The sequence below is a fragment of the Colletotrichum abscissum genome, assembly GCF_030869225.1.
Source record: "Colletotrichum abscissum strain IMI 504890 chromosome Unknown Scaffold_3.1, whole genome shotgun sequence".
Taxonomy (NCBI): domain Eukaryota; kingdom Fungi; phylum Ascomycota; class Sordariomycetes; order Glomerellales; family Glomerellaceae; genus Colletotrichum; species Colletotrichum abscissum.
In genome coordinates, this window is record NW_026850209.1 from 49584 (window position 1) to 73769 (window position 24186).

General features: G+C 54.2%; 7 protein-coding genes across 7 annotated transcripts; 3 read left to right on the forward strand and 4 right to left on the reverse strand.

Annotated features, from left to right (window-relative positions):
• Positions 1-2591: 2591 nt before the first annotated feature.
• CABS01_01374 (uncharacterized protein) lies at positions 2592-7818 on the reverse strand (the record flags this gene model as incomplete). Its single annotated transcript, XM_060534754.1, has 2 exons — positions 2592-2814; positions 7676-7818. 2 exons carry the CDS (start codon positions 7816-7818, stop codon positions 2592-2594), a joined length of 366 nt encoding a protein of 121 aa, XP_060397943.1.
• Positions 7819-8586: 768 nt separating this feature from the next.
• CABS01_01375 (uncharacterized protein) lies at positions 8587-9390 on the forward strand (the record flags this gene model as incomplete). Its single annotated transcript, XM_060534755.1, has 4 exons — positions 8587-8684; positions 8737-8980; positions 9033-9228; positions 9356-9390. The coding sequence occupies 4 exons, from the start codon at positions 8587-8589 to the stop codon at positions 9388-9390; spliced, it is 573 nt and encodes a 190-aa protein (XP_060397944.1).
• A 789-nt stretch (positions 9391-10179) lies between these two features.
• CABS01_01376 (uncharacterized protein) lies at positions 10180-10425 on the reverse strand (the record flags this gene model as incomplete). The annotated part of the gene is made up of 1 exon (XM_060534756.1): positions 10180-10425. One exon carries the CDS (start codon positions 10423-10425, stop codon positions 10180-10182), a length of 246 nt encoding a protein of 81 aa, XP_060397945.1.
• Positions 10426-10623: 198 nt separating this feature from the next.
• Positions 10624-11552, reverse strand: CABS01_01377 (uncharacterized protein; the record flags this gene model as incomplete). The annotated part of the gene is made up of 2 exons (XM_060534757.1): positions 10624-11072; positions 11378-11552. 2 exons carry the CDS (start codon positions 11550-11552, stop codon positions 10624-10626), a joined length of 624 nt encoding a protein of 207 aa, XP_060397946.1.
• Positions 11553-14234: 2682 nt separating this feature from the next.
• On the forward strand, positions 14235-14768 carry CABS01_01378 (uncharacterized protein; the record flags this gene model as incomplete). Its single annotated transcript, XM_060534758.1, has 1 exon — positions 14235-14768. One exon carries the CDS (start codon positions 14235-14237, stop codon positions 14766-14768), a length of 534 nt encoding a protein of 177 aa, XP_060397947.1.
• Positions 14769-15151: 383 nt separating this feature from the next.
• CABS01_01379 (uncharacterized protein) lies at positions 15152-15376 on the reverse strand (the record flags this gene model as incomplete). Its single annotated transcript, XM_060534759.1, has 1 exon — positions 15152-15376. One exon carries the CDS (start codon positions 15374-15376, stop codon positions 15152-15154), a length of 225 nt encoding a protein of 74 aa, XP_060397948.1.
• A 990-nt stretch (positions 15377-16366) lies between these two features.
• On the forward strand, positions 16367-18695 carry CABS01_01380 (uncharacterized protein; the record flags this gene model as incomplete). Its single annotated transcript, XM_060534760.1, has 6 exons — positions 16367-16476; positions 16525-16824; positions 16875-17102; positions 17161-17197; positions 17263-18281; positions 18386-18695. 6 exons carry the CDS (start codon positions 16367-16369, stop codon positions 18693-18695), a joined length of 2004 nt encoding a protein of 667 aa, XP_060397949.1.
• Positions 18696-24186: the final 5491 nt, after the last annotated feature.

Genomic DNA, 24186 nt, shown 5'->3' on the forward strand with positions numbered 1-24186 from the left:
ATCACACATACACACACATCCTGTCGGGTCATCCATCGGCCATCCATGATCCCGCCCCCGGAAGGGGGGCGCTTTTGGGGCCTTGAGGCTCGCCGCGTCGGCTCCCACCTCCAGGCCAGGGGCCTTTTTCGACTTCATACCTACGTCGTCCCATCGAAACAAGGCGCGCGTCCGCGAAACCGTTAAGATTTGGTTCCCTCCTCTGCGTCCTTCGCGCGTTGCCAAGAAGCGGGAGAGCGGGCGCTGAGTAGGGACCAATATTCCTCGAAGACGGTCTGAGCTTTTCGTTTTCCCGACTTGACTGAACGTGAGGAAGCTGGCCTTCTCTTTAGACTTTGACGCTTTCCCCGTGCAATCATCTTGCCCCCCCCCCCGACGTCAAAGAGGTTCAGAATTACCGTAATACCCGGTACATCCCAAAATCGCCATCATGGTTCGATTTCCCCATCCCTTAACGAGATGAGTGAGTGATCCATGAGGCCTAGCTAGCATATCAGGTGGTCTGCGGAATTCCGTCCGTCCACACGCCAGTCACCAGAGAGACGCTTGTCGGCCGAAGCTTGTCAGCGCCTCGCGCCTAACTCGCTTCCTTTGTTGTCTCATTTTACCGCCTCCCGCCACCCATCCAAAGGTTACCACTTGGCGAGGGCAGGACTAATTTTATAGAGTTTGACGTCGATTCAGTTTCGGGAATGGGGGACCTATGGTGAAGATGTAGCGTGAGTGAGTAAGTGAGTGAGCGCGCAGGCGTGTGAGTGTGAAGTATGTGTGTGCGTGTGTGTGTGTGTGTGACGCCGCACCGCCGCCATGCGTCCTTTTTCACAGTGAGAGGCTATGTCTGCGCTAAATCATTCATCAGATTCAACGGTCTCCTTTTCGGTGCCGTAAGTGCCGAAGTAGATGCCTAGATCCGCGGTAGGAGGAGGCCGCCGCCGAAACTGTCCTTTTCAGCTTGATCCGATGTCTCGTCTCATCGAGAAAAGTTGGGGAAAAAGGGGGCGCTGTTTGGGCGTACGGTGCACCAGACGACCACCACCGTACTCCTCCGTGTCCGTGATGCCTTCAACATCCGCCCCCAGCTAGGTTGATCGCCGTTGCCGCCTCCCCTCCCCTGAGTCCATGGCAGTGGTGTAGGTAGGCACGGGATGCGCCGGTTTCGGGAATCGGGATCCAGGCCAAGCCTCACACACACCCACTCCATGATCCATCAACATTCAAATATTCCGAAAGTTTGACGTGTCTGGGTAATGCCGGCTCATCGCGGATACCAGATTCCCGGTTGCCTAGACTAGCTGCGAGCGTGGTGTTCGGTACCACACAAAGCTGTCAAGCTAAAACCAAGAAGAAAAGGAACCAAAAAGTGCCTCAAAAGCTTCCATGGAATGAACTCCGGATAAGGGAACCTGACTCGCGGACGAAGTGTAAATGCGCCCCGCGTCTGGTTGACGACCGCAACGACATTCGCTGGTCTAGCACATCACGTTAGCCACAATTGGGACGATTTGGCGAGGGACGGAACGAAGAGATGACCTACTGTAGTGTAGAGAGACGCACGCCGCGCACACCCGTCTCAGAAAACAAAGTTTATCATGTCCGATAGTCTGGCAGACTTTCAGACTTTCCAGAAACCTTGTGGCGCGTGTCAGCCAACGTGAGTGGTGCGGATGACAAGAGGAGGGCGTTAGTAACGCGCCACACCGTAGCCCAGCGTCAAACGTTTTGGGGCAGCAACCCTCAAAGGAATCCGTTAGTTGCGTTCTCTTGGTGCGCCAAACGCTCTTGATATGACGACCAAGTCATGCCATCCCGCAATGGCAACCTAGGCAATCCACCACCAGCACCCAACCAGCCAACCAACTAACCTCCATTTCGAAAACAGATTGGTCACTTTTAGAAGGGGGGCACTTCCGCGAGGCTACTAACAAGGTTGCCATCAACCCGGGCCAACTGTCCAAGGGCCATTTCCCGACGCTAGGAAGTCATGTCTGCATATCACTCTAATGCATCATCATCTGGAGTTGATTTGCCGTCTCCCTCTCTCACACTGCACTTCTCCTGAACGACAACGGGATCGAATGAAAGAGACTTCCACGCCACTCCGGATTCTCACCGGGTGATCCGTATGCCTATCAAACACTAGCTTGCGGGTTGGAGAACGGCAGAAGCCCCAAGGTGGCAAATGGTTGGACCCTGGTGACGGAAGTTTAACTGCATCAAGCCCTTGATGAGGGTCTTGAGAGATTTCTCGGGCCAGGGCGTAGGGCTTGACTATCATTGGCAACTGTCCGAGAAGATGGTTCATTGGGAATCTTTGTACAATGCCCTCGGAGGGACTAACACGGCAGGACAGTTGCTAGACATTATCGACGGGGTTCCATCGTCCGACATAGTCTTAATCAAACTGGTCAAGGTACTCTCACATGTCGCAGCATGTTGTAGAAAGCTGAGAGATCGCGATCTCGTTGTTGATCAACGACATGTCACCGAAGCACACGGCTTCCTATCCAGAGAGGGGAGGTGATGGGATGATCCGCACTCTATCGGAGACACAGAACTGCATCCCAAGGATCGGGGCATGAACGTCTCACACTTTACTTCATTTCCTGCCAGAAAGCGGAAACCCACGCAGCGTCATCATGGCGAGCGATGATCTCGCCAATCTCGGGCTTGGGGCATGCAGAAGTTGCAGTTGTGGATGCTAGTGTGTAGAGTTGGTACACCGCAAGGTGGTAGACTAACGGAGCGGTGGACGTCTTGCGCTCAGAAGCTGCGCATGTGCTGAAGAAGGCGCTGGCCGGTATTGGACCGGCCGTGCTGTGGCTTTCGCAGCACAGCAGAGGCCGTACAACGTTGCTTGATGATCTATGGTCTTGGGTGCAAGAAGCCGTCGAGAGATCGGGTGAGGCGTCCGTGTTATCGAGCACGTGGAGGCAACAAGGTGACTGACGGCTGGCAGGGCGGATCCAACTCAGACCCGTTGGGGACTAAGTTGCGTTCAGCCACAGACCGAGGCAAAGAAATGGCGTTCGACGGCCGCGGGGTGCGCTTGTTTTGCGGAAATCCATGTGCCTGGAGCCGGTGGATAGCGAAAAAAGTTGGCGTGTTGAGCTAGCTGCGCCGAGTAAAGTGTCGATAATGAGCATAGGCCGAGTCAGAGAGACACAGCGTCAATCAGGTTCGACCGTATCATTGTCGACCGCGGAAGCGCCAGACGTTTGGCTTTGGGAAACAAAAGCCAAGGCGAATTAGGAGCCAAGAGGATGGTCAAGCCGTCCCGGCGGCCATGATTCGTTCCACGAGGCCAGCGACCGGTCCTTCTTAGCTCGCAGCGCTTGTCATGCTGTGAACTGTCAGAGCCCTGGTCACAGGTCAGTGGTGGAAATCCTCTACGAATCGTCTTGGAGTGGCTTTCTTAGCCTTGGTCTTGCAGCATTCAAGTGGCATGCAAGTATCCAGTGTTCACCCAAGCAACGGAAGGTTTTCAAGTATGAGATATGGCTGGGGAACAGGCATAAGAATCAGGATTGCATGACTGTGCCTCGGGAAGGACTAGCGGCCCACGGTGAGAGTCGAGCAAGAGACACCGGGCTCGCGGAGAGCGGAGCCAAGGTCGAATGCGTGGGTTGAGACGGCGATGACCTCCGAAGAGCTTGCTAGGATGAGGGCCAGAGGTTGTCACAAGGCCGGGGCTTGGCAACGGCGGCCGGGGGTTGGAACTTGGGCTCCAGAGTACACTACTTGTAGAGCGAAGAGGTGGTTTCGTTGGCTCATGGATATGGCGTCTGTTAGGATGGTGGAGAGAGTTGAGGGGTGGGCACGGCACGAGAAAAGTCGGACGTCGGGTCCAACTTCCAGGGCCCATACTGCGTAGACGACGGGCCATGGCCGGTGAGGTAGTGCTGCTTCTCTGCATGGTGTAGCAAGCAGCTTTGGGCTGGTATCCGCAGTGTGAACATGGTCAGGTCAGGTTAGGCCCATGGCGGTGATGCTCGCTCGGTGTGTACAGTATAAGGTAGGTAGGGTATCCGTTGGTAAGTGTGGGAACTCTTGAGTGCGAGCCTGCCTGCGAGGGACGGGCCCAGGAGTCGGGTAGAGATGGATGGACAAACTGTCCGTGAGGTAACCGTATGTGTGTAGCAGATTACTACCTAGTGTATCGGTTCATGCCAACTTTCAGGGAAGAGGCAGATGAAGGAAGCATTAGGGCCATTGTTGCTCGCTTCTTCCTGCCCTGTCCCAGACGAGGGTACGGTTGGTCTTGCTGCAGTTCAAGGGTTGTTGTTGCTGTATCGGGATCCGTACATACCTAGGTAAGGTGAGGTAGGTAGGTAGGTATTGTTGGAGACTTGCAGTCGAGTGACCAGTTGCTGCGGTGGACAGTGGAGGTCAAAAAAGAACTGAAGGGCGCTAGATTAACAAGGCAAAGCGCAGATTTCGTTTGACACCAACCCGAGGTAGGCAAGGGCCGCAAGGCCTGTGGTGAGACTCGATGTACTATGCAGTAGACTGTAGAGGTAGGTGCTAGGTGGGTGCACACAACACTCACCTGTTCCTGCCCCCGGCTCCATTACCGACCGGCTACTACTGGCTAGTGTTTCCCGATCAGGCAACCTGGGTATTTCTAAATATAGCCAGATGCAAGGCAACCATCTGACCGGGGGTATCGGGGGAAAGGCCAATCATCTGGCACCTGCCATCCGCTTCCTGCCTTTTTTTTTTTTTTTTTTTTTTTCCCAATCTTTCTTGGTCCTCATCCTCTTCCCTTCCTCGCTTCTAAGAATGCAAGCATGGAAGATTCCTTCCTCAAGACCCCTCTCCTTGACCACCAGCGGTACCACAAAAAAGTCTGTGAGGTTTCCACAGCTTTAATTCAAAGAAGAGCGATGGAAATAAAATAAAATAAAAAGGTAGCCACCGGGGCAAGATGGGCTCGGCAAATCGGCTCCTTGCGCTGGGGAACGGCGGAACTAACCTTGTTCAGTCATAGAAGGTACCTTGCAGTGTCTGACCCATCGCTTCCACTGCCCTTGCCTTTCATCAGTATCAGTATCCGTAAAAGTACCTCGAAAAGTACTCCGTTCTCCGTACCTTCCATGAGGTGGCTTGTACCTTCTGTCTGGAGTTCGATCTGGCCGCGCTTACGGAGTACCTTAGCATTGTTTACCGTATGTATGGAAGGAGGAAGCAACAGCAGAAGCGGGAGTGCCTTCCACCTTCCTAATTCCTCACTACCTCGGTACTTGCTATGGAGTTCAGCTACTTTGGTTTGGAAGGCGAGAGGGAACAATTGAACCTTTTGGTACAGCGTGCTAGCCGAGATACGTTACCTTGAAATTCCCCTCACAAAGTCGGGAAGCCACGCCGCGCGACGGGTAATGCCAAGACTTCGGCGCAACGATCAATCGAGACAATACAGCTGTGTCTTCCCCCGATGGCTTAGGTAGCTGCTAGCGTCCACCGGCAACAGGAGCCCTCCACTGGTTCCTCGGTCCTCCAAAGTCCAAGACTCAAAAGTGCTTGTCGATTTAAGAAACTTCAGCCCAGAGGAAAGAGCAAAGACGTCATCATGGGGCCATGTTCCAAGCAATTCTTACCTAACCTACTCTGAACGTGGTTTGGCCCTCTCACCACTCGACGTTCTCTTTCTGTCTAATGCGTAGGGGTAGGGACTCTCCCTTCACCATCCTGGATGCCTCGGGTCATGAACTTTTGCATTTCTCGGCTTCACTTTACTCTAATCGAGCCCACGCTAGCGGCTGGATCGATGACATGAGACGACAACCTCTCGCTTCACTTCACTTCTCCAGGGAAATCACAAATGTTGAGGCGGTAAAATCCACAAGACCGCACCAAAGTGGCCCGTCTGGAGACTGACACCGCGCAGACGGACATGATCCTGTCAACATGCACATCATCCGCCTTCAAGACAAGGTCTGCTGTCGGTTAGGCTCATTGTTTCGCTGTATCCCCGCGGATACAGACTACAGACATATGGATACATAGTAGAGTACTACTTTGTCTTCGTACTGTACCTCCCGTCACTGACAGTCGAGACAGTATTCCCAGCTCTGTCGACAGCCAGCCAACCACGTCTGGCCATGAATCCATCATAATCACCAAGCTTCTTCGCCCACACCCTTCCCACCTTGCTAAACCCCATCTGGTATGAGAGTCGGCCATTCATGGTGCTGCTACGCCCCCCCAGTCTTTGGCCTCCCTTCGACGTTCCTTTCTGCTCCGCTAAGCGGTGGAACTCCGACGCTTCCCCTGCCGATTGTGCCCGGTGTGCCGCTCGAGGCATGGTGGGGAAGGACGGCCCTGCGCATTTTCCAGAAGCCCAGTAGAAATGCCAACAATTTTACAGCAATTAACGATAATAAACGAGAATGACCGCTGCCGCCCACGAACGGTGAACCCACGACGGAGACGGGCGGATCAGTATGAGCGAATTACCCATATCCATATGATATGATACCCCTCGCCTCGCCGCCGATGAAGAGTACGTACCATCTGTCCGTACGCTTTCGTCTACAGAGTACGGACGGAGACCGGATACACCATGGTCTTGGAAGTTGGGCTTGCAAATTCTCCAAGAGTCCAACCCCCCATCGAATCGACGTCCCACGCTCTGATCAGTCATCATTACCCTCGACTCCAAGCCCCCTCCCCTGGTGGACAGCAACGGCCCCCTTGGAGACCTAGGACCCGGCCGGCAAGGAGAAGCATTGGCAAAGGAAAATCTGCTAGTCACTCGGCCGACGATATGCCATAGATTGACATCTGGCAGCATAGCTGCCCGTTTGAACCCCCGAGCCTAGGGCTGTTATGCTCACCCAGCCGCCCATGCCCTGTCCCCGGCTCGGACTCGCAGCGGATAAACTACCTTCATCAGCAAAAGTCCATGGCAGAGTCGCATCTTCTCCGCACCGAAGAGTTCTCGACGCGGAGCAAAGCTTGGAGACCCTGGCCAAGCCCATTGTCGAATGAAGGCCCAGGATAATTGAGGTCATGCGCCATATCAACAAATCACCGCCATCCACTCTGCTGATTGGCATCGCTTGCATGCGTCCAACTCTTGAGTCTCTGCATCTCTGCATCGCTGCATCTCTCTAGGTACCTCTGGCTCTGCGTCTGTGGCTGATCAGTGTGCGTCCACCGACCAACCCACTGATCGGACGGCAACTGCACTCTGCAGTGTGGTACTAGCTCGACATTTTGCCCTTTTCACCGCCTCCTATCCATCGAAAACATGGTTGGCCTGCCTCGCTTGGCTTGCAGCGTCTTCTGCTACCAGCACGCATCCTGATTCCCCTGTGTGGCTTCTGCCAAGGTAGCGCTTGACAAACATGGCGGATCGGGATGGGAGGAAAGCTAGCCCCGAGACTCCGCTAGTTCCGTGGCGACTTCGCAGCTGGACTGGCTATCCACAGATATTGAGGGAGGCTCACGGTCTCACCGGGCTGCCGGGCTTGTGGATTTTCAGAAGCTACAGAAATACAGCGGGCAGCAGTGTGTGGGAGGACGGGATTACAAAAACACCACTTTCTGTGGGCGCCGTGGCACGAACAGTGTGTTGGGGAGGCAGATCTCTTTCCCTAGCCTCGAGGCTTCCGGGACACCCCATGCGTCGACTCACCGCGCTCGGCCGTCGCGGCTCGCACAACGTCCAACTCACATATGCGGGTCGGTGATGCGCACAGGGTTTCCCTTTGCCCTGTCGGTCAAAGAGCCAATGGTAGCTGGCGGCCGCAATGTTTCCACCATCATACTGCGATCAGCCCGCGCTGTGCCCGCGCGCTGTCTGAAATTTCCCACCATCTCGACGTGACGGCGGCAGTGGGGGCATGTCAAGTCCGCCATCTGCAGGGCCGATTCCGAACCCAACATGGCTCATTGGAGGACTCTCTAGTTGAGACCTTGACACGTCTCGAGCGCGGGATCGTCTTTGCGCCCAAATCAAGCACGGCGGCGGATGTCGATCACCAACAAGTCTACCGGAGACGGAGCGAACGGCGTGCCCTAAATCGCTGCCTGTCGGCGACTTAACGAGTGAGGTGCCGCCTGTCCCAATGCTATGCATCATCGGCAGACAGCTAGCGTACTATGGAACGTTGCGTCTCTCAGCCCCATCCGACGCATCATACGCATGACATTGCTGATGTTGCCGAATATGGAAAAGACAGAGGAGAGAAAAAATAATTATGTGGCTCCAGATCAGCAAATGCCGTCTCCCAGAGGACCCTGAGAGCTGAAATGCCCCGGTACCCGAGAAGTCTCTCCAATGCACTCGAAAGCCAAAGCACGCGGTGTGAATTTGGCCGAAATCTCGCAGACAACGTGAAAGAAGGTTATTTAAGAATAGAAACCCGCCTTGCCGAATACGGCAAGCACCAGATGCCCTCAACCATGCTTCTGCATGGATATTGGGAGGAGGACACCATATCAGAGCCTCAGGCTACTGGTCACTCTTCGCCAGCCAATCGACTGAGACACACAGTAACTTCGGTCGGAGATGGGGAGGGGGAAAAAATGTGCCATGATGAGGTGCTTTTGTTGCCAGAGGCTCGCTGACGCTCACATCACCGTATGGACCGGATTACGCAGACGGGCCGAGAAGTGTATGTTGATGTCAAGATGATGCAGGTTTCTTTCGACTCTCCTGCACCGCCGACCTCTGAGGCTTTGTACGCTTCTTGTTCCTGCATCTCCTGCATCGTAACTTCGGACGGTCGGTAGGTCACGTCCGGCGGCCGCTCTCCGACCTGCCTTCAACGACTGGAAGCTGGCAAGCTGCCTTCCATTTACCTCGGTTCCTTGGACCCTAAGAGAGAGCGCCCACATCTCCAAGATTCCAACATCCCGCCCAGCAAGGCCAAACCCACTCGTGATGTCTCTTCGGAAGATTATCTCGCTGCTGCTTCACACCGCTGCTGGCCAACAAATGACTGACTCCATATCAATGTTTGGTGTGCTGGTCCTGGTGTGTTCTGTGTCATGAAAGGACATCCCTGACAGTCTGACAGGGTTGACAGGAGAGCCATACGGGGCGGTCAGGCACAAAGAAGCGGACCTCACACGGGCCCGGCCAGAGACGGGCGACCCTTGACACGCGCGCGCACCCATCGGCCTGTGTGGAAGCTGACTTGCTGGACGGCGTTGAGAACAGCCACCGCCACGACATACGCAGTAAGCGTCACGTCCCCGAGAGCCGGCACAGACAGGTTGACGGTATGTTGCTGGTTGCGCTAAGCGGTGACACCAGGTGCCTCGTGGTTTGTGATGGCTATCTGAGATCTCGTTGACAATTCGGGAAAGTTGCTTATGACGAGCCCCCCGTTCATGTTTCTCATTCCAGGGCTGGAAAAGCAGAGCATGGGTCAGATACCCTAGCAGCGCACGCCAAAAATGGACACGAGAAACTGCTGTTTCAGCCAACCAGAACCAGAAAGACGCCCTGCAACTCCGATCTCCTGGCCCCTTGCAGATTGGCAGAGGCATGTTCAAACAACGACAAGAGACAAGAGCAAGAGATGGAAGCCCTGGGTAGAAGCGACCCGCGCTCAACCCCAGCGCGGCGGAGCAGACATTTGAGGGGGGGGGGGGGGGGCATTCTGAGAAGGCTTCGGAGGAAATGCGACGAGACCACGGGAGACAGAGATCCCCCAAGGAGATTCATTCTACTTGAGACGGCGCTCCAAAGCATCACGTCTTGTTCTTGCTGGGGAAGGGGGATCGAATTAACGTTTTTTTGTCTTTGAATTAGTCTTCTCCACCGACCTCTCACTCTGACTCGCTGCTACTCGATGCACCCGCCTACACTACGGATACCAAGCAAAAAGGCAAGCTACGCTAGCGAACCCACCGAGGTGAAGCTGGACGCCGAAGTAGAGCGGGGAAACGATCGTGGCACTTTTTTTTTTTCTCTTCCCTTCTCGGACCTTCATCTCTAAAACTCTTTCACGCTCATCTCCAAGCCCTTGGCCACAGTGCTCCGGGCGGAGATGCCCAGCAGATGTGACATAATAGCAACGACCTCAAACCTTAGTCCCAAGATCTGCCCGATTCGCCTTCATGATTTGACATTCGGTTGGCTCCGGCAGTCGTCTGAAGTGTATCGGGACACAGCCGAGGGGCACATTGTCAGCCTCCGGAGACGAGAATGGGATCATGGACTGTTTCTCAGACTCGGCAGGGACTTTGGCTACAGACAGGGGATAACCTCAAGGGATCGATGGACACGCGAGTCGGAGAAATAACACAAGGCAGAACACAGGCCCCCAAACGTCGCACCGAGACGGTTGGACGCTGTGTCGTTGCTTCACCAGAGAAGCACAAACCACCAAGCACTTTTGATGGTTTGTTTTGGCAGCGGCAGCAGCAGATCCATACCATAGTGGACAGTGGGTATAGTTGGTGTTTGCCCATCAACCCCCTGCCACGGCATCGACCCAGGTCCTGGTAGGGGAACTTGTGTGAGTGCTGTGGTTCGAAAGCTCGGACTCGACGGCACAGGCTTGAAACCATGTCTTGAATGACCGTCAGGTTTCTCTGGCTGATGTTACCTGGTAGGTCCTAGGCCGTATCTGGCGTCGCGGAGAGTTGTAGCTTAGCCTAGGAGAGCTTTCAACTCGCCTGATAGTCCTTGGCTGTTCTCTTCAGGACAGTGTCCACCAGCCGGGCGCCTTCATTTTCGTCGCCGCCGCATCGCGCTGGCGCTTCTTTCGGCATAGCATACCACGGGGCAAGGTCCGCATGGGTGACGGGGAGCCCAAGGGGGAAGTATGCACGGATGCCCATGATCCATGACCGCATAACGTTCGTCAGTCGTTCTAGTGGGCTAGAGATGGGAACAGGGTCCTTCCTCTTCCGGTCGGAATGGGAAACGATGCAAGGACACTCTTCCTCGATAGACCAGGACCGGGGCGGGGCTCTAGCTGAGAGTTCGAGCTCCTTATCCTTCAAGGTTGTGGCATGACGGGAGTCGAACTCTCTTGCTTTTTGGACAGTTCTCGCCGCGGCAATGTCAGCTTCCAGAGATGTCGAGACGATGGTGGCAGAGACGCACTCGTCATCTGACTTGGGACGATTGCGTGTGCAACTTCAGAACGCAGAGGCTCTTGCCCTCAAGGACTCGATCAACCACGCAACAGCGAGGCGAGAAAAGCTGTACGAAATTTGGTATGCAGAGTCGCAGACACAGGCGCGCCGCAAGCAATACCTACCTATACCCATGCCCGCGGAGGCTATTTGTTGGACCCAGTGCTAGGGCCGCCCGATTGGGGTCATAGGGCAGGCGGTAGGTACTCCATACAAGTTACAACAAATGGGCAATGGGTGTCGTTGGGAATGGAGAGAGAGCCACTCGCTGTGGACGTACACACGGAGAGAACCGCTTCCACTGCTGGCACAGGCCAAGGTGACGGGACCTTTGTGTAGGGTTCTGGCGACGGACGGTACTGCATGTCACCACACCCGGAGCCATAGAAAGGCAAGCAAGTTGAGTCCACATGACGATGTTGGCCGCCTAGTCGGGTTCTGACCGAATACATCATGAAGAGCACCCTCTCAGGCTCTCAGCCCCGGAGAAGACTAGTCGGATGCATACCATGCAAGTCCAAATGGCGAATGCCGAGGGCAATGGATTGTTACTCTGGGCGGTGCTCAACTCAACTTGTCCACGGTCGCCGCCTGCTATTCTCATGCTATAGGCCCCGCAACTCAATTGTCGACGCTATTACCTAAGTCACCTGATTCTGCCAACTGGGTGACGGTGGTCTGCCGAGCCAGGAGATGACTTTGATCACAGCTTGACAGAGAGGCCCAGTATAGAGTGGCCTGCAAAGAGTGAAGACGTTTCCAGCCGCGAGCCCCAACCATGAGGGCTTTTGGCGGCCATGGGGATGTTGTCCTGGATCGCGGAGTCTGTCTACCCCTTGATTCATCTCTTTTCGTCTTCCTCTCCAAGTCCATAGTTGGGATGGATGAAAAAAGCAGCGAATACTGCTTGCCGCCCGAGCTCCGGTCTGGCGGGCCCCTTTTGGCTTTTGCCCGAGCATTCACATTGCCTAGATTTCCTGCTGAACGGTATCACGAAGAATCAAGGGCGCAGAGCTAAGCTCGCATGAAGCTGAGCCAAGTGGTTGTCTGGGACTGGACGGTGAGCGGTGCTCTCTGTCATCGGCTGAGTGGGCGCGTTGCACGAGCATGTTTGCATGAGCATGAGCGCAAAAGAGGGCGAGAGACCGAAAGATGGGATGAGATGGGATGGATTGAGTTGAGTTGAGTTGGGCTGGGGACGTCGTCCATGACTGGTTCGGCAGCGTCGCAAAGAGTCACCGGCACAGACGCTGGCACAGACAGGCAACGATACAGTACTCGCTGACTGGCGATTGCTTCGCCTCCATCGTGTTGACTAGCTCCCTGGCGACACCTCGCCCGCAGCGTGTCATTGGACTGGATCGGGACAAGATTAGCCCCTGCCCCTATTCTCTGACCTTTGACCTCTAAGACTCATACAGCTTCCCGGCCGGTGGTAGTGAGGTCCAGTCAAGCGAGCATCGAAAATAGAGAGGCTATACGGAGCGATAATGGAACAGCATGGCATGGCATCAGCGGCGCGACGCAGTGATGCGATGATGGGCCGGTAGCAGGGGGCAGCAAAGGTAACGAAGCCATTCCCGAAGGAGACAAGCAGCGAAAGCAGCCGCGAGAGTGAGACCAGCGGCAGAATCGCCCACAACAGCAACAGCGACGGCGCCAGAGAGGCGAAGGTAACAGAGGCAACGGGGCCCTGTGCCAGCGCGCCCGAGGAGAAACCAGCCACACATTCAGCGGACGGCTAACTGGGAAGGGCATGGCAGAGGAACGCGCTAGAAAGTCTCCAGATGGAACATGGAGATGGTGCGGCTTGTCAACTAGTGCTGGAGAGCATGTTTCCGTCGGCGAACTTTGGGACGTGAAAGCAAAAAGCGAAGCAAAGCAGAAGCAGCAGCTTGAGGCGCAGCAAACCCAAGGGCCGTCTCCCAGTGGTCGGTTCGATATGGAGGGGGAGTGTGTGTTGCTTGGAGAGAGAGGTGCGAAAGGAGGTGGGAATTCGGCATGGACACGATGCGAGCGTGTTGCGAAACCATGATTCCCACAGTTGTTCAGCCCCATTGCGGACTAGAATCATCAGCACGCAGCGTGGGGAGGAGAGAAAGTCTCGAGAGGGTGAGGTGAGAGGCCAAAGTCAGTCAGTCAGTCACTCGCTCACCAACACACACATTTCCTCTCTGTCTCTCTCGCAGTTTCTCTTACCTTTACCCCCCTCACTCTCAGTTTCTCTCTCTCTCTCGCTCACTTACTCACCCACCCCTCGGCTTGGTCGGTCAATCATCTGTCTTCTCTTGGATGGACTCGACCCCACCGCTTGTTTTCACTTCTCGGTCCCTCCCACTGGTGGACCCCAGTCACCAGTGAGTGGCCCTTTCGCCCCGGCCCCCGGCCTCTCCCTCCCTCTGCGTTAGTTCTTTTGCAAGTGAGAATCGCCGCCGCCTTTGGTTGGGGCCCAAGAAGCCGGCTCACCCACGGGAGGAGGGGCCCAAGGTTATTTTTAATTTTGGCTCGTTTTTGGGTCGACCTTTGGCGGGTGAACGGGGAGATTGGCGGTGCGATGGACAAACAGCACATTGCCCAGTACAGCACAAAACTAACATTTCGGGCGTAGTCCTGTATTTACACTCGACACTAGGATCCTACTACGGCCGTCTTTGACAGATACCGACGTTGATAGACACGGTAGACGCGGAATAGCGCCGAGGGTCTGCTCGTCGTCTAAGGAAATCCCAGACTACCTACCTTACCTTACGGCTGGTTACCACTACCTTTGACTACGAACGACTACCGAATGCTGGGGCAAGCTGCTCGGGTCCCGTGTCAATACACGCCGGAACATCAAGACATGATGATGGCCGTTGACATCAAGCTCATCAGACATGACAAGGAATCTTTTAGTTAGCACCTATCCATCCATGCCGGCGGCGACTTCGACCCATTATCTCCTGTATTCCTGTACTCCTCTCATTCTTCTTCACCCCCGTTTGGCGAGTACGTACTCATCTTCTTCCGCCCTGCCGGATTCTTTTTGTAGTCGTCCCATCCTCGATGAGAAATAACTCTTCTTTACTCCGTACATCTCTCATTCTCATTCTCGTTCATTCGTCTGCTCCCCCCAGTCTCTCCATGCATTAAAGTACATGCACACGCCTGCGTTACCTTGTGTACGGTCACACACACAGCCAATCCTTACCATCTCCCTCGCCTCGATTCTTTGGCTGACCATAGCCGGGATCCCTGCTCTTATTCCCCTTCCCATCTCAGAGTCCCATCTCACCCCAATCCATCCCATCCCTTCATACTGTACCTATCTTAACAGGGCATCGCGATTCACTCCCGCCCCCCTTACGGACGACAACGATACGGAGAGAAGGAAGAAGAAGAATAAGCTCCGCGACGCACCAGTCTTCACCGACACACTCCAAGCCTCTCTGTCCAACAGGCTTAACCCCAGCCGCGGACGACTGTGTCAGAATCCGCGAAAACCCTGTTTCTCGGATCCAGAACCTGTTGGATCTGTCATTACTGAGGCCACTCACTCGGTCTCTGTCACCTTTGGAAAAAGCATACGCAGTTGGAGAGAGAGCAAGGACAATAGTGTACAAATACGCTGCGTATACTCTCACACACCCGACACCCGCGACACCCGCATACATACACACACAAATACATAGATACATCTCGCACATCGCTGAGAGAGAGAGAGAGAGAGAGAGAAAGTTAATGACCCGGTACGTACGGATTTCACACTGCCTAGTCCCAGCAACGATCCCAGCACGGACGGCCCCTCCCCTCCACAGTCCACACATGTCCCTGTCCCATCCATTCTCTGTCTCCTCTCGTAGCCCTGCACCTTGCACCCGCACCTGAGCCTGGGGTCTGCGCACCTGGACATCTCATTCACATCCACACACACTCGCACTCACACACACACCCACCCTCGCCCAGATGGAGGAGCATCAGCTGCAGCAACCTGCACAGCACAGCTGTTTTTCTCTTTGCTTTCTTTTCCTCTGCCCTTGCTCACAGGTCATGCCCCGTTATTCCCACCCGGTGGTCATGCCTTGCCCCGATTAGGCCGGGACCTGGTGTGGCACTTCTCAACCGTGTGTGCTGCCCTCTTCCTGAGCCAAAAAGCCAGACTGGACGGAGCCTGTGTGTGAGTGGTGTGCATCCATGTGTGTGAGGGTTGTGCTGTGCCTGCTGCGGCCACTGTCTCTCCTCCTCTTGGGGGACGTGAGGGTGAGGTGCCATTATTTAACTGTATCTGTCCCCGGCCCATCTACCACCGCCTTTCCTGTCTCCCCTCCTCTCAGCCTACATCAAACATCAAATCCCATCAGCCTCGTTGAGCTGCTCGCGCTGTCCTCAACCACATTCGCTTTTTCCTAACTCTACTCTTAGGAAGTCCTCGTTGACTCCTGTCATTCGCTTTCGCGTTCTTGTGTTTTTCTTCTTCCGCCAAAATCTCAAAACCGCCCTCCTCCAAACCAACCACCTCCCGCCCTCTTGTTTCAATTATTTCTCTCCCAACAAGATCCTCGGAAGAGAAACAAAACCGAACACAAAAAGGAAAGGAAAAACCTAACTCTCCAACCCGCGCTCAGTCTACCCCAGCAGCCTCAGCCTCAGCCTCGAAGCATTCATCGCCAAATACCCTGGTCTCCAGCCTCAACAACTCCTGGGACTCGCTAGCTTACAACCCCGCCTCTCCCACAACTCGGCTTGCAACCAGCAAATGCTCCATCACTGAACATCGGTCTTCTGATCAACCACACTCGCTTTTTCGGAAACAGAGGACTTGAGATATACAACGGAAATTCGGGAAACTCAGAACCCGCCCACCCACGATCGCTATCAGTATCAGGAACTGGGAACAGGAGAAGGGAAAAGAAAGGGATCAAGGACAGAAAGAGACGTAAGAGGAACCCGCCAAATCGATTATCGAGCAAAGCGGCCTTCTTTACCATTTTTCCTGTCATTTGCCTCACACCGAGCGCCTGACCAACCTGCTGCCAGTCGCTTACACATCCGTGGACGCATTTGCTCCTTTGCATCGCTTGCCCCGGTCCATCGACACTCTCGCGCAGTATTAAAGTCTAAGTCTTGAGACTAAGCCTTACGTTACTTTCCCAGTAACGATCCTCCACTCGCTATCCATACACGGTCGTCTGTCCGTGTATACTCCCATGTGCGTGTTGCGCCTGCCCATCGTTTCCCGATTCACACTGACACGCATAGTTCTTTCGTTTAGTTCATCCCCGCGCTCACAATGGCCGGTCCTGGTGGTGGTCCTCCCCGCCGCAGTCACACCAAGTCCCGCAAGGGCTGTGAGACTTGCAAACGCCGCCACATCAGATGCGATGAGAACTTTCCCCAATGGTAAGTGCTTCCTGCTCTGTTCCTGAACCGGCAACTAATACAACCCAGCCGCAACTGCACCAAGCACAAGATTCGCTGCCCCTACAACGACATGCCAATGCCCGAGGACAGGTCAACAACGCCCGACAAGCCCGACCTCATGTGGACTCCTGAGGTCGAAGCAGAGATCTCGCAGTGGCAACAGACGGGAATGTTCCCGTTCCCCAACCTCGGCATCTACCCGGCACCGAACCCTCAGTACTTGTCTGTAGAGGATCTCAGATTGATCTATCACGTAGCATCCATCTGCAACGAGTTGGCTACTTTTGATGCCAACGGCTTCACCCTCTGGACACGCCAGATCCCCACGTAAGTAGGAATTCGCCTTTTCTACGTCAAACTGTACTGATTCAAAGTAGTATCATCAAGATCGGAGCGACGAACCCGTATGTCATGCATGCGCTTTTGGCTTTCTCGGCCACGCACATTGCCTTCCTAACCGACTGCCCCCTGGTGGGCAACATGGCGTACGAGCACCGCGGCGTTGCCCTCAAGGGTCTGCAGGAGGCTATTGGCATGTTCGACCGCGAGACGTCGGATGCCGTCTTGGCAGCCTCTCTTGTCCTGTCGTGGCAAGCCACAGATTGGTAGGCAACTGGCAGCAGCCATCCGTTATGCAGTACCGCACTAACGCACAAATTGCAGGCGAAGCTGGACCCAGCTCATGCAAGGAACCTCGTCGGTATGTCGTACACACACAGGAAGCCGCCAGGGTTTGAGAGACGATACTGACTCGCACTCTTTCAGGTCATCGAGGCCATGGACTCCTGGAAGCACGAGTCTCAATTTGGCGACTTCATCGCCGAGAGCTGCACATTCCCAACCGCTCCTGCCTCTCCCAGTCCGGATCACAAGCCGAGCCAGCCACGCAAGGAGGATATTGACGCCTTTAACCGCACCCTGAGCCAGCTCCAAAAGGTCGAGGCCCATCTCAAGCACAACAAGGAGGACACCAAGTCAATCCAGCAGTTGATCAGCTTCCTCAAGGGCGCCCGCAAGGTCAGCCCCACGCTGTCCGTCTCCCAGCAGTTTGAGCGCCTTCGTCCCCTGCGGACGTGGCTCTTCTGGCTGCCAGTCATGTACCTCAAGCAGACGGGCGGCTCGCCCAGCGCACTCACCATCATTGCCTACTACTACACGGTGGCCCTGATCATGGAGCGTCTGTTCACTGAGATTGGTGCCGCCTACTTTGGCAGTCTGTCCATTGGCCCCGTAGAGGAAATCGCCCGCCGCCTCCTGTCTATCAATATCTCGGCCAACCACGACGGCGACCTGCAGACCCCCCTGACGCTCATGGAGTTCCCCATCGACACGGTCAACGAGTTCCGCTCGAGGATGGGTTGGATCCAGCCCGCGAGAACGCCCTCGTTCCCGCAATTCAACCCTCCCAACTTCTACATGAACGAGCCAGTTCCCCTGCCTCCCGTCAGCGACTCGTATCTGCCGTATGGTCACAACCCTGCCTTCAGCTACAGTGCCGAGTCCCTGCAGATGCTCAATGCCGAGTCGGCGCCGCCCAGCAACGTCTCCCCCTTGGTGCTGTCGTCCCCGTACGTCAACTCGCAGTACCTCAACATCCCCAGCCCCAACTACGGCGGCTACAGCCCGGCATCTTCGACATTTGAGGGCTCCGTTGCCTATAGTGACAACGAGGAGTACGGCTCGTACGAGAGCTATGACATGAGCGGCGTGCCTACCCCCATCGTCGGCGGTTCCCACAACTTTGGCGTCGGGTTCGTCTCTCCCACCACCACCCAGCAGCCCCTGTGGATCTAGAAAGGCCCTGCCCCTCTTCCATGGCACCCTCGATAACCACTACGGCTCAGTACAATTGTCGCTTGGAAAGAATGCCGGATTGACCGCCGCTCAGGATGCCCACCACCCCTACCTACCCGCCACCGGAGGATTCCAACGTCCTAGCATCATCTTCGCTCAACACGTTGCCCCCATCCCCGTTCCTCCATCCCGAACTCTTCGGCATGCTACCCCTCCCCGAGTCACCAGTTCCTCGCGGCATGCCTCTCCCACGTCACCGGCACACACCATCCTCCTCCGTCTCCGTCACGGGCGACTCTCCCATGTCGGTCAGCGCACCCTTCCCACCTCGCAACCAACAGCGAGTGCCATCGACACCGACCTTCCAGTTCAACAGCGAGAAGGGCAAGGAGCGCGAGACATGAGTCTCTTCCCTCGCTCCCTGCTTCCAAATTCCCACCCCACCCTCAAGTTCTTTTCCATTACCATCGTTTGGGACCCCCTTTGATTTCGAAACATCTTTAATAATACCTGCTGCATCGACACAATACGCCAATGTACACTACACTCCTTTCGAGAGAGATCAACCGGTTGATCCGGGGCGCCAGACGCCGCCGCATCGCCACGACTATCCTTTTCAACCACCAACTATATACGACCTCAACGGCGACGCTGCCTCACATTAATCTACGACGACACTCCCTTAATTATCGAAGATGATACCCCCGATCCACCACAAAACCATAGACGTTCCCTACTCTCACCGGCATCGGATGATACCCAGTGCATCACACTCCTTTTTATGACTTGACGACGGAAGAAAAGGCATCTCGAATTATAGAGAGACGGGGGAAGAAAGAAAGATACACTCACACACACTCCTTATGGATCACATCGGCACCTACAATCCAAACTTGCATAGCGATCTGTTTTCGTGTTTGATGCAAAACACACACACAACCCACACTCGGCGTTACAAAGGAGTTTACAACACACCACAGCACAAGGGAAACACTTGGATGGATGGCTCGAAACCTCCAAACTGCATTGGGCGGAGTCACAAGTTTTGCTTTTTTTTTTTACTAACTTTTTACATTGGCCGTTGCCGCGGATAGAGAAGGCTTGCCTCTCGCCGCCAGAATTTTTTAAACTGTACCGAGGACAAAAAGAGTTTTGGATTTAATGAGTTTCGTTACTGCTTCCTCCATCGGAGAGAAAACAGGGGATGCTTCTTGAGCGTCGGGGATTTTTTTGTAATGAGTTTTTCCATGTGGGTTTAGCTTCAGCTTGAGCTTTGCAGACTTGGCTTCGGGGTCTTTGCTGCCGCCATCTCGTTCTGCTACTGAGCAGGGGATGATAGGGCCTTTTTTCGGTGCGTGGAAGCAATATACAAACCAGTTTGACGACGCGCATTACACTTTTGGGCTTCTCCTTGCACTGTGACACGCACACACTCTCTCTTTCCGCCCTTCTGCCTCTCTTCCCCTCCTTGGCCCGTAAACCATCCTCCGATTTCATTTCATTTATGACATGTCACTAACTGGATCGAGGTAAGATCCAGGTAACCGGGAAATTGAGTGGTTTTTTGTTTAGCTACGTTTTCTTTTCCCTTCTTCACGAAGCAAGGCGAGAAAAAAAAGCCCGGTAGGAGTATGTATCCGTAGGCATGTACGAAGTACTCCGTAGGGGGGGTGTGTAGTGAGTTCAAATGTGATGAGCGTGATGAGTGTGGAATGAGAGTACCGGATCGATCTTTGGTTTAAAATTATGACATGTTACGGCCGACGACGCGGGGGTGTGTGTGGTTTGGCGTGGTTGGGCTTGGGGGGAGGAGCAGGAGGAGCAGGAGGAGTAGCGTAGGAGGCGAATGGTGCGAAGTGACCGGGGGAGGGGGGGGGATAGGATAGGGATATTTGCTTTTCGTGTTGACGAGTCTAGCGTTTTTCCCATCGTTGGCGTAAAAAGTTTACATGCGGTGTAGTGTGGCAGCGTGTGTTCACCTTGCGTGCTTGCTGCAGCTGGTGTGCTTTCTTTTCTTGATTTTTTTTTTCTATTTTCATACAGGCTAGGGCCGTCGGAACCGAACATCTTCTGTAAATTTGTCTCGCTCTGCATATCTCCCTATCCCGTACTTTTTCCTTTGTCTGATTTAGGAAAGTCGAATGGGGGACGTTGTCTTCCGCTTGGCCATGCATGCTTCTTTTCGGGGAGGGGTGAGGGTTTTTGGTTCGATCCGGATGGGGTGCTCCCTTTCCCCTGCAGTCCGGCGGGCTGAATGGGGTGACCACGACCAGAATGTGAGCTTCTTTGGGTGGTAGAGGGGGATCGTCGTCAGGGTTATAGATTCCCATGCTCGTGTGGTGTTTCTCTTTCTGTACTCCGTCGTGGTAGTGTCTCTGTATCCGTAGCTCTTTTTCCTTGCCAACGCTTGAGTATCTCGTTGCTTTTCCCTTCTTGCTTTGTCTTGATGGGGGGGGGGGACGGGTTTGAGGATGGTTGGGGGACAAGGTTGGGCGTCCGGGGTCTGATGTACTATCCTACTTTGTAATTATGTGCGGATGTGAATGGGCTAGCTGGCTACCTGTCCAGATGACTGGGTTGTTAGTCCGCCGGATGGCTGGTTGGCTGGTGGGAGAAGGCGGCGGCGGAGAACTGCATATGATCGGCCAAGAAGTGACCTGACGAAGTAAGGCGAAGCGAGGCGAGGCGAGGCCCAGCTGAAGGGGGACTAGATGGGATAGATAGCGGCGGGTATTGAAACAGGGTCAGTCGGGATTTGACGGCACGACGGCACGGGGATGGGTTGCTGGTGGATGTGGATCATGGAGTGAAGGGGAGGTGAGTGAATGAGTGGTATACGAGGCTGGAGATTGCGGTAGGACGATAACGGTGGTGATGTCGATGCAAGACATGGAACGGCCGTATAAAGAGGGATGTGGTGATTTGACTAGGCGTGAGAACCATGCCTGCCAGGTAGCAGATAGCATCACCGATGGGAGGCTGGTCAGTCTCGGCTATGGAAAGGCTTGGGTCTTGGAAGCATCTCGTCTTTCTGAGATTGCTGGTCTACTATACCGTTGAGCTCGTGGGTAGCTACTTTCCAAATCCATAGAGTCCGGTCCCTGTTCTAGGGAGAGGTTCATGGGCAGATTGGTTGGCTGGCCTAGGCAGATTTTCTCCAGGCGCCAGTGCTCGCGAGATTTGGGTGGCAGGTTCGAGTTGTAGAGGACGTACCTCACTAGGCGACGACCTCATCGTTGCCCTTGTCTTCGGTCTCTTTGAGCTGTCTACGTCGGACTAGAGACTTGGTCCTGGCTGGACATACTTTCGGGACGGAGGAGATTCCAACTTCTACACGCCACGGATGTTCGAGACAGCTCAGAGAATTTGATAAGCGAATCAATCGAGATGGATTCTATCGTTACTTAGCTCTTGGCGATCCCTCCTCGAGATAGGGGCTCTGCTAACTGGCGGATGAGAAGAAAGGAATCGCTTCAGGGGGTTGCTGACTAGCCAGAACTTTCACGTATCCATGCTCATTCCATCAACTGGGTTGGCGAGCGGGATAGACTACACACGGATTGCGTTACTGCCAAGGAGTCAAAATGATGTTCGACTTCGCGTAGTATTGCAACGAAAACCGTGACTTCCATGGCTCAGAGCATGGCGCTTCTCTCATCCGGCGCTATTCAGCATAGAGTAACGAGCGAACGGGTCACTCCAGATCACCTCGATGGTGAACAGCAAGTCGTTTGACAGTCAAGTACTAGCTGAGGTGACCACTTCATTCGAGTCGAGTTCATATGTATGGAAGTTGATAGCATCACTGATTCACCACTTGTGAGTGTGCCTGCAAACAGACTCTCGCCCTTCCATCCCTCAAAGCTCTTGAGCTCACCACTGTAACCGGCCACGAGGCAAGATGCTCTGTCTCTCTTGGTGTATCATGGGTTTTCTGGAGGCTGTGGATAGAAGAAGTGACAGCTGTGTCGAGAACGCTACGCTGCGACCTTGCAGTTGATTACAGTCTCTCTTGAATGAACACCCTACCCGGCATGGTAAGTTGATATGATGGTACCTGTCTCTACCTACATATTGAATACAAACAAAATCCTCGAGCTTATCGCTCAACTTATGCGTAAGCCCCGACGCGGGATGACTTGTTGATGCTGGGAAGTCTAGGACGATTGATACCGACGATCGAGCTTCCTCATCCTTCATAATCTGCGGCATTCGAAGACATGTCGAACCTTCGATATGACAAAAGATACAGCGCCTGGCGCTGTATCTTGACGGTTGCCGATGTATTCGCTTCCGATACACTCCAGTCCGGTAGTGTTTATAGACACCGAAGTCTGATTTACCTTAGTAAATGCTCTTGAGAGTATGGTGAAGACATTTCGCAGCCCTAAATGACCTATGCTGAGATGGCCGAAGAGAAGATGGACGAGATCTCACGCCTGAAGGCAAATCTCGGCGGAGGACGAACCAGGTGACACGCTCTACCACCATATCTCACATCTCTATGTGACGGGAGCTGTATATTCAAGGCACTAGGCCTACATTGGGCACGAAACGAACTTCAGTTTGACGACTTTGGGGGGGGGGGGGGGGGGTGACCCCATGGATGAAACTCGAATTGCTTGTGGCGACTGGGGTCGGAGAAGATTGGAGCAAAACGAGACAAGAATTACAAGAATTGCAAGAGTTGGGGTGAATACGGCTTTGAGCCTTCGCAGACACGACTTTGGAATTGTCTACAACCGTTGGTTGATGCCGTAGTCCATCCCGGGGCGCGCCCTCTTACGACTCAGGAAAGGCTGCTTTTTTTTATCATTGGCGACTTTCTAAGTTCAATATAAATTACCCGTAGCTTGAGGAATCGAAGAAATTTTCTTCATGCCTGGCCTTTAAGACTTCCATCTCGTCCTCCAGACAGCTCCGGGATCGCTCACTGCCTGATTCGGCATCGAAGAGGGAGTCACGAAGGCCGAAGTACTCTTGTCTAGCCGGCGGGGACGTAGACAACACCCCCTTCATTGAGCTTCATATCGATGAGTATAATCGAAACTCACCCTTCCAGTGCCAATCGCCCGTCTGGGGGGTATTCAAGACCGTATACCCAAGAAGCCAACATCGAACAAAGAAGGCGCAAACCGTCTTTGGCTCTATGATCGATAAATCGCGTCAAAGTCTTGAAACATCCCGGAAAGAGTTACACCAACGCGGCATACTACTAGGAGAGACTAATGGCGCATCATGTCATCTGTGTCCGGCGCCGAACAAAATCCCAACGATCGCAGCCTGTCTTTATATACGCCGTTCTGCCCTCCCGCCTGCAACACTAAAGCTATGCGCAGAGCCTGCGATAGGGGTCCTATCCTCGAACCAGCAGTACTCAAGCTCTCGTCAATGCCGAGTACCCATCCGTTAAAGGTCGACCTCTTCGCGCAACACACAAGACCGAACGAATACAGCAATTCATAGACAGCGCTCCTAGTCACCGACGCAGCTGCCTTCAGTGGCCGAGACCGATCACACACTACCTTTCCAACAAGGGAACTGACATCCCAAGTCACCACAATCAAACTCCCATCAAGACTGAAGATACCAAAAACTTGAATTCCGCGCGGCGCGGTGCCCCATGGGGCCAGTCGGGGGTTATAAAAACCCCCTATGCTAAAGCTATCTATCTACCCTATCTACCTATCTACGACGGTTAAAGCCCCATTTTGGTGTGTGTTTTGCATGCATCATGACGCCTTCGCTTCCCATTTCCAATACTGGCAGAGCTGTGTGCTTTTCCTTGCGCACGTGTTGGTGTTGTCTTTGTGCGTTCAACCTCCAACCCCTCTCCCCGAGTGTTGGTTCACTTCCAAATGTTGCTTTTGTGAAAACACATAATGAGCTCCTTCC